The 10,245-nt window shown below is 35.9% G+C and overlaps 1 protein-coding gene across 1 annotated transcript; it reads right to left on the bottom strand.

Annotated features, from left to right (window-relative positions):
• Positions 1-629: 629 nt before the first annotated feature.
• On the bottom strand, positions 630-6,660 carry LOC114522806 (hemicentin-1-like). Its single transcript, XM_028543554.1, has 8 exons — positions 6,636-6,660; positions 4,515-4,790; positions 4,079-4,243; positions 3,433-3,705; positions 3,138-3,257; positions 2,615-2,806; positions 1,355-1,492; positions 630-988 (listed from the first exon to the last, which is right to left on the bottom strand). The coding sequence occupies exons 1-8, from the start codon at positions 6,658-6,660 to the stop codon at positions 630-632; spliced, it is 1,548 nt and encodes a 515-aa protein (XP_028399355.1).
• Positions 6,661-10,245: the final 3,585 nt, after the last annotated feature.

Genomic DNA, 10,245 nt, shown 5'->3' on the forward strand with positions numbered 1-10,245 from the left:
AGCATGTAGCTACTTTGGCCACTGCGCACGATTAACACCTTTATATATTAACTTCTCCTTAGTTTTATTTCAACTTATAACTATTGTAAATATATTTGTAATCTATTGTGGAAACGTGTGAATGTGAATAAATGTTAGAGTTTAAATGCCTAAGCACCCTTTTGGGACCCAAAAGTGTGTAAATGTTTAAGGCCCAGTTCATACGTCGCATTTTGGTAGCGTCGAATGCAATTCAAACAGTAGATAATGAGATGATAAACCTCTCTTTAGGATTCATTAAGCATTCTTATACACGATGACAGTAATTCTTTTTACCCACAAATTATCTTCATTACCAATATTTTCACTTTACAAAATTAACATGGATTGCAATATTTAAATTTACATGTTCTTTTATATGTTCGCGCGAAAAATTCAACTTATAAAGAAGGGCTTTATTATTCTAATTTATGAAACTTGTCTAAAATTTGTAATTATGTTTACTTACGAGAACTACAGCTCTGACCAAAATTTCGAACCGAAATAAAGTGTATCTCAAGGGATATATTACGTTGTTTGAATGGAGAAATAGAATTTTAGTTGAAAAATCTTTTCCGACGTTTTCGTGTCATTTGGATTGTTGATACCGTTTACGTTAAAGATTGATAGTTGTTCTCCGCATCTCTGATTTTGTTCAACTCAGCATAACAGGCCTCCTCCGCCTCCTCGTTGCTTACAGCGTAATTCCTTGCCGCATTTCCTCTCAACGACTGATAATTATTTTCTCGATTCATTTTTGTAAGATCAAGTTCTTGATAAGTTGCTTGATCGTCAGCAGTTACTTGTGCTTCAGGAGTTAGTTTAGGTTTTTTGTTTCTAAACCACTTACGATGAGAATATAAAGCAAATGCAGTGAGAAGAACTCCAACGATCATTCCTGAACCCAATGTTATGACAATCACATGCCATTCGGTGCCACTGCAATTACATTCTCTTGAGACTGTTTTCTCTAAAATTAAATGAAAAATTTTCTTATACAAATCAATAATGTCAAAGAATTGTTATCCGAATAGTATATTTATATCAGCACGTTCGTACATGATAATAGAATTATATCATATATTGAACGAAATTGCAAAACAGTTTCCAAACAGGCTTACACCTTTTGATATGGCAACAAAAGTGTTTTAAACCCTCCTCTTTGTTTGCATAGTAACCAAAAAAGCTTTCTGAACAAACAAATTTCTGAAAATTCGGCGGAATGTGTGATTAGTATAGGGGATTTTATATAATTGCAATTACTTTTATTTGGTTGTTGACCTTTTATCACCTTGCACCTAGATCTATAGGAATTTTTTTTCATACATTTAGTTACCTGGTCTATCACTTGTCTTCAGCCTGGACGTAGGGTTCGTCATATTGGTGTTTACCATCGTGTTAAGTATAGAGTTCACTTTCACAGATCGCGTTGTTGACGACCGTATTGGCAACGTGTTCGTTGTTGCAATTGACCCTGGAATTTTAGAAGACGTAGTCTAATTTAACTGATCTCAACCTGCAGAGGCTATGACTTGCTTACCGAGATGATTGATGAGTTCGTCAGAATACAATGTATGCATGTATATATCCAACGTTAAATAAACAAACTGTTTATTAAAACACTCTTGCTTGTAGAGCGCCTATAACTACAGTCACCAAACTAAATTGGGGGCCGGCTGTATTATTTCTGTATGGCAGTATACGCAAGCACTTCTTATGGGTAACGTTAACTACATTTTCAAACAACCTGACCCTGATTTTATGCTCCATAATTTGATATTCCAGACAGGGCTTTTTGTGTTAACGCGCGCAAATGATTTGCCCTGTAATAGCTAGAGTTTGCGAAAAAATCCAAATTTTTATACTTACTATTAACATATAAAAATTTGGAAGCAGAAAGCTGTCCCAAATTATTAATTGCAATGCAATTGTATGCTCCAGAATGAGTCCAGTTCACCGATGATATGGTATACGTCATATTATTCGCAACTTCAGTACCGTTATGTAATATGCTGCAATTCAGGAAGGGGGGACCATTTGATGTACACGTTATGCTTACAGATCCATCGATTACAACTGGATTATTAGAGAACGCAATAGTTACATCTGCGAAAAGAAAAGAAAACATACTGATGAGAATATATAAACCGGGAAAGGGACTAGTTGGTGCTTTAATCTTATAAAAAACAAGTATCATATCGTGTACGGCCGGCAATTCCTCCAGAACAATTTAACTATGAGTTTGGAACTCAAGCAAAAGCGAAGGCAGGGGCGCCGGAATATCGATAATAACGTGGGCATATATTTATATATTTGTGTTCTGCATTATTTACTCCTTTTGAAATCGATTGTTTTTACGATCTGCAAACACGAATATATGTATATCTGCCCCCGTTATCATCGATATTCCGGCGCCCCTGAGCGAAGGAACTGAAGGAAAGTCCTTGTAGTCAAAAGCAAGTCCAAACCCCGATCGTCAAGCATTTCCTTTCGATATTTATCCAAAATATTAAAAACTTACAATAAACTGTCATTGTCATCGACTTTTTATTGCGTGCCGTAGGGCGACTCTCTCCTACACACGTGTAATTTTCACTGTCAATCTTTTTTACATTATGGCGCTTCAACGTGCTGTCTTCCTTCCCCACTTTACCAGCGAGGGTGCCATTTTTAAACCAAGTACAATTTGCTGGAGGGTTACCATCTTCACATTTACATTCACACGTGACATCGTCGCCTTCGTTAACGGTTATAGAACTGGAGCAATTTATTGTCACATTTGGTTTTACTGAAATGATACAACTAAAAAGCAAACTCTAAGAAGCACTTTGGGTTTGAGAAACAAGCGTAACTGGGTTGGCTGTGCCTTTTAATTCTAATTACAAAATATTCTGTACTCTTTAAATTTGCATGCAGTGTTTAACTTCACCTTTGAGTATCAAACATGTCTATACTTACAATAAACGATTATTTTGATGGATTCTTCATCTTTAAAATTTCCGTAAGAGTAGTTTCTGGCTGCACACGTGTAATTTGCAGTGTCTGTTCTATCAGCACTCCAGATATTTAACGTTTGTTTTTCTATTCGGAAATCACTAATTTTGACTCCATCTTTATACCAGGTAACATTAGCAGGAGGGTTTCCACCTTCACGGCTTCACCTTTACACAGACAGGTGAAGTTGTCACCTTCGTATAGTATGACGGGACTGGAACAATTCAATGTCACGTTTGGTTTGTCTGAAATTTATTAAAACACTAATTACTAATCATATCTATACCTGAGAGTCAATATTGCGTTGTGTAGGTTTACTATTAGTGTTCAATTCAAAATTTGCTATATACTTTCTGATATGCATTACTGTTTAGATTGCAGTATTTCAATGCACCCTTGAGTAAAAAAATGCCGACTTACAATAAACCATTACTTCGATAGATTCTTCATCTCTAAAATTTTCGTGACGATTGCTTCTGGCTGCACACGTGTAATCTCCATTATCTGTTCTGTCAGCATTCCAGATATTCAACGTTTGTTTCTCTATTCCAAAATCACTAATTTTGACTCCATCTTTGTACCAGGTAACATTAGCAGGAGGGTTTCCACCTTCACCACTACATAGACAGGTGAAGTTGTCACCTTCGTATAGTATGACGGGACTGGAACATTTCAATGTCACGTTTGGTTTGTCTGAAATTTATTAAAACACTAATTACTAACCATATCTATACCTGAGAGTCAATATTGCCTAGTATAGGAGTTAGTTTAAAGCTTAATAGAATGAAAGGAAAGCTGTGTCATTTGAGCTCATATTATGCTTTCGCGTGTTTAGCGGAGTTTGAGGCACGCAAAGGTAACTATATTTAAAATTTGCTCTATGTACTTTGTGATATGCATTACTGTTTAAGTTTGCAGTATTTTAATGCACTCTTGAGTAAAAAACATGCCGACTTACAATAAACTATTACTTCGATAGATTCTTCATTTGTAAAATTTTTATAACGATAGCTGCTGGCTGCACACGTATAATTTCCATTATCTGTTCTATCAGCATTCCAGATACTTAACATTTGATTCTCTATTCCAGCATCACTGAATTTGACTCCATCTTTATACCAGGTAACATTAGCAGGAGGGTTTCCACCTTCACCACTGCACAGACAGGTGAAGTTGTCACCTTCATTTAGTATGACGGGACTGGAACAATTCAATGTTATGTTTTGTTTGTCTGAAATTTATTAAAACACTAATTACTAATCATATCTATACCTGAGAGTCAATATTGCGTAGTGTAGGAGTTAGTTTAAAGCTTAATAGAATGAAAGGAAAGCTGTGTCATTTGAGCTCATATTATGCTTTCGCGTGTTTGGCGGAGTTTGAGGCACGCAAAGGTAACTAAATTTAAAGTTTGCAATGTACTTTCTGATATGCATTACGTATACTGTTTAAGTTTGCAGTATTTCAATGCATCCTATTGAGTAAAAAACATGCCGACTTACAATAAACTATTACTTCGATAGATTCTTCATCTCTAAAATTGTTATAACGATAGCTGCTGGTGGCTGCACACGTGTAATTTCCATTATCTGTTCTATCAGCATTCCATATATTTAACGTTTGATTCTCTATTCCAGCATCACTAATTTTGACTCCATCTTTATACCAGATAACATTAGCAGGAGGGTTTCCACCTTCACCACTGCACAGACAGGTGAAGTTGTCACCTTCATTTAGTATGACGGGACTGGAACAATTCAATGTCACGTTTGCTTTGTCTGAAATTATTAAAACCCTAGTTTAATTAATCAGCTAACTTAATTGTACTCGTGATCCTGTTTGGAAATCATTAAGGGCTAATTCCACGACGTGCGAAATGCGAAAAATTTCGCGAGAAATTGACCAACGCATGCGCAACACTATCCTGGAACGTTTCTCTGCGAAATTTTTCGCTTCGCTTTGTTTCGCCTGGAAGTTGAAATCATTTCTACTTCTTTGCGAAATAAAAATAGCGAAGCCAATCAAATTACATAAGTTCAAATTGCTGACAAAGCAATACCTCAATTCCAACATGGCGTCAAACAACATGTTCCTGTCCGAAGACACATCACTTTTGCTGCAGCAATTTTTAGAAGCGCAGCAACAAAGAATTGAAACTAGCCCGTCACAGGAGCAAACATTACATGAAAGAGATACGGAAGTTGAAATAACAAACGAAAATGAAACGCAAGAAAGAACGTTTTCTGACAATGATTTCAATGAATTACTTATAAATGAAGTCCAGTCCATGCCAATACTCTGGTTAAGAAATTGCCCTGATTATAAAAGAGCAGATAAGAAAAAAATAGTTTGGACAAATATAGCAAAAAAGCTTAAATGTGATGGTGAGTATTCTCTATCATGGTACATTGAATGATTCTCAAAATTCACGTTTTTCAAATTATTTTGTTTTGCATCATTTCACCCAAATACCACACAGAAAGAACAAAATTCTTATTTTACTAAAAACAATGCTTAGCACATGATCATGTCTTAGTGAAAATTTCTATGAAATTTTTTTGGTTACATAGGCATGTCATATATCTTTAGAGACCTGGGCAAATTTCCTATAATATGATGACAAGAAAAAAAATATAGACGCTAAACTTGATTTAGTTTTAGCTCTAGGCAATTTGTAAACCTGTTTTCGAAAGACAATTGGGAAATATGCCTCATTAAATCATGGAAAATCAAGCCTTGAATTGGAAATGAAGGCTGATATTCTTATTATTTCAGCAAATTATGCAAAAAACAAATGGAAGAATCTCTCTGACAGTTACAAGAAATGCTTGGATCGAGAATGTGATACTAATAGATCTGGTTCTGGAGCCACTAAACCACCTCGTTGCAGATACTATAATCAACTGTCTTTTCTTCATGACATTTTAAGTAACCGTACTACTGAAAGCAATGTCGTACTCCCATCAGTTAACAAACAAGCTCCATCCCCTTCAACATCATCATCATCAGAAGTGATCTCTCTCGGTGAAAATGCTTTTTTGAATCAAAACTCTATTGATTCAGAGCCCTTGGCGACAATAGTTCCTCATAAGAAAAAGAAGTCACAAGAGATTGATCCAGTTGATCAGTATTTAATAAATGCAATAAATGATAAAAAAGCTGAAAAAAATAGTGAAGATTCTAATGATTTGTTTTGCAAAAGTATTACTGATGTTTTAAGAAAATTCCCACCCAAGAAAAACCTTGAAATGAAGATTAAAATTCAGCAACTTCTTTTGCAAGAGATGGAGGATGATTAAGATACTGCAGATTGCTTAAAAACAATGAGATATACTTTTTATTTGTGTTAAATGTTAGCAACTTTACTTTGTTACTGTTACAAACACTAAGGAACCAATTTGAAAACAAGTTATTTAAATTTGTGTAATTTAAAATCACAGAAAAAGTAACTGTAAATTACAGACATAAATTTTGGTAATCTTATTTCCTATTTACTTCTACTGCATAAGCCTGCCACTGCCAAGGGATTTCCCCTTCACTTGAATTGAAATATTTACAAAAATTGTCTCTCACCACCTTAGCTTCTTCCGAGTAATTATTCGAACCAATTCTTGTAATTTCACCTAGACCAGTACCACCTATCACCATATTTCTCCATTCCCCCTCCTTGGGGGCTCCATTGATTTCATAATCCACAAAACCATGAGGGCAGTATTGGCTGTCAAAACTTTTACTTGCCATCAGATAATTATGCATTGCCACACAAGCTTTGGTTATTGAAACTACTGACTCAACCTTGGCATGGATTGGTCGTCTAAATACTCTGAATCTTGCTGCTAGTATTCCAAAAGTATTCTCAATGATTCGTCTTGCCCTTGATATGCGATAGTTAGCTACAAGCTTTCGAATCTCCAAAGTTGTACTTGCGTAGGGTTTGAGTAAGTTCGGACGTAATGGAAAGGCATCGTCTGCCAGAAAAACATAAGGATACAAAGTGTTCGTGCTGTCTATTCGTCTTGGTCTTGGTACTGGAAGAAGATTGTTTAAAATAGAATGTCCTAGATTGCTGTTTGAAAACACTCCACCGTCGCTCTGTCGGCCTGCTTCACCGATATCGACCATTAAAAATTGATAGTTTGCATTGCAAACTGCTAGAAGTACAATAGAAAACGTTTTTTTATAATTAAGAAAAAGAGAACCACTCTTAGCAGGTGCTTGCATGATGACATGCTTTCCGTCGATACAACCTAAACAATTAGGGAAATTCCAGCGTTTTTCGAATCTATTTGAAATTTGCTGCCATTCTTGGCTGTCCATTGGCACACGCAAAAAGTCTTTTTCTTTCATAGCCTCCCAAATTGCATTGGTTGTCTCAGTAACAATTTTCGAAATAGTTGTTTCTCCAATTCTGTAACTATAGTTTATACGAACTTACAGGAGTATTGTTTATATGAACATCGACATGAATCTTTACTTTATCTCAGTAGATTTCTCATGTTGATGAGCACACGAGGTAACGGAATTATCCATATTACTCGACAAGACCACAACTGAAAGCTATTCGACATATTCGCTATTTGTAGCGTGAACATCCTAACAAAGATCTGTATTGGGCCTTGCAGGAACCTTAAATCATTGCGATGAAATGCCATTTTGTAAAATAAATATACGAATTCGTAATAAAGCATACCAATAAGAAATCAATATTTTTCTTTCACCAGCCAATGGGAAAGCTTAAATTTGGCGAATGAGTCAGACCCCCGCAAAGATAAGGCAAGCCAATAAAGCACCAGTATTAGCCCTCCACCAGCCAATCGGAAACGCTTAAATTGCGCAGATGAGTCAGACCCCCGCAAAGATGAGTCAAACTCATTCTAAGCCAATCAAATGCCTAGAATCAGAAGTCGATGAGGCAAAATTCAAGCGGGTATCCGCTATTATGACTCATTTGCCGAGGGCTCAAAAGTCAGTGACCAGCAACTGCATGAAGCTTCATAATTTTTAACTGGACTGTTAATTTATCGAATGACTATTTTCGCTGACTGAAGTTTAAATATTTCGACCTGGACTTGTGTATTTTTTGACTTAGTCGCGTGACTCATTTGACAACCCCTAGATCCGCCCTGATAGGTATTTAATAATTAATTTCTTTTCAATGAAGCATTGTATTGATAGCTGCCGATGTCGTGTTCCCGTCCTACATGCATAAGGTCCCTATTGTGGACTCGCTCCGGCAGAATTTTCAAATACCACTCGACTATAATCCAAATTGTACTCGCAGCCATCGCATGATTAACTTTACTATAAAAAATAAAGGATATCATGCATGCCATACAAGCAGAGGCGAAGCTAAAGTGTTAGTTGGTGGGGGGAGGTGAATAGTCATATATTCTGTTCTGCCTGACGAATCTCTTTTGAAAACGCGAATTATCGCGTAGAAGATATTATAGTATTAAAGATATCTGTCCCTATATACTTGGTATTCCTACTAATCGGTTTAAAGGGGAACTCCACTTCCAAAACAAGTCTGGTTTTTTATTTGAAAAATAGTACCTTGAACAGTTTGTTCCTGAGCTATACTTACTTGCAATATAAACGACAACTGTGGAAGCCCCTCCGTCAAGTGACGAATCAAGGCACTTGTTGAATCAAAAGACTAGTTACAAGGCTGTTCCAACAAGTCTGGCACAAACATGATGTAGCGGTATTTCTACAATTTTGTATTACTATAGAAAGATTTTAGCGTTTTGTTTACAACTGCAGATCTCCGATTTTCACGTAAAACGAATGTTAATGTTTTCCACGTCTTGTATATATCTCATTAAATTCAGACGATTAATAAATATTTTTTATGCCAAAACTCGTCACCATAGCTTTTATTTGAAGTAGTGTTTCAGCCGTGTCGTCGTTACGTTCCCAGATCCTACATGCCTTAAGGTCTCTATAATGGTAGATCAGGGCTCCTTAAAAACGTTTTGAAGCAATAAAATCTAATCGTTAATCTAGAAGTTTGGCCATAAAACCGAGGTTCGACCTAGGTTAACCGCGGTTTTTGTTAGGTTATTTCTGGACAGTACTATATTTGTCGATAAGTCGGGGTTTATATTGTTATCATGTTTATAATTATTTCTTTATATCGATTTTATGGAAATAGATCTTTTTCATAATTACGTCAAACGAGGAAGCCTTATGTTACACGAAATGTGATTGGCTCGTCAGTTTTGCGGTGCCAATCAAACTTCTTGAAACACGGGCTTCCCGCGCTTGAAGTCATAATAAGAAAGGTCAATCGAGTAACACAAATGTAGTTTCATACCTTGACAGAGGCACAACACCAAAATGAAACCCAATATATTGAGAATTAAACCAAAACCAGCCATGCATGAACAAAAGAAAAAGAACCTGTAAAAAAAGTAATTAAAGAGTAAATGTGCCAAATAAATGTTCACCTTACTATTTGGCCGATCGCCTGATAAGCCACACTTGCCAGTCCGCCCTTGATAATCAAAATTTGTTCCTCGTCTGAGGTTTTTCCTGAGACTCATACCCAGGATCTCAATTCTCCTTCGCAGAGCGTAGAATTGAGACAAGTCTAACTGGCAAAAAGCAGCTTTTTGTGCACAAAAACACGTTTTTAAATTCAATTTAACATGTATACATTCAGCAAAAGATTGACTGAGATTACATCAATAGCCGAGCTATCAGTTAGATTTTTTATACAATGTTTATTTCGCTCATAAAAATAATAATATACCGTAGCTATATTATAAATAAAACACATAATATTATTATGTTATTAATTGTTAAATGCAGAAATGCAAGTTATGCAACCCTAATACTTCATATTATGTGACCAGTGATAAAATCCGCCGCGCAACACACGCTATAAAACCTAAAAATGCCATTTCCTGATCACCGTGTATGTTCTTGAGTTCCACAAACGAGGACATACTAATCGTAATGTCACTGCTGTATGCATGCTATGCCGTTTTGAGTTTTTTAACATATACTCGTAGTTTGTTTATTTGCATTCGATTTCGCGCCGTGTCTGAATTCCTTGTGTTTTCCACATATTCCAGTAATAAGCAGTTGTTTGTTAGCATTTGCGCTTTTGTATATATAGTAGAGACTGTAGAGTTGTATAAATGGTTTGATATTGATTCCTAAAGTGTTTGTATATGAGTGAAGATATATATACTTATCAAAGCACTTGGAATTTACCTTGCGGTATTT

The sequence above is a fragment of the Dendronephthya gigantea genome, unplaced genomic scaffold, assembly GCF_004324835.1.
Source record: "Dendronephthya gigantea isolate DGI-Jeju-01 unplaced genomic scaffold, DenGig_1.0 000024F, whole genome shotgun sequence".
In the NCBI taxonomy this organism is placed as follows: domain Eukaryota; kingdom Metazoa; phylum Cnidaria; class Anthozoa; order Malacalcyonacea; family Nephtheidae; genus Dendronephthya; species Dendronephthya gigantea.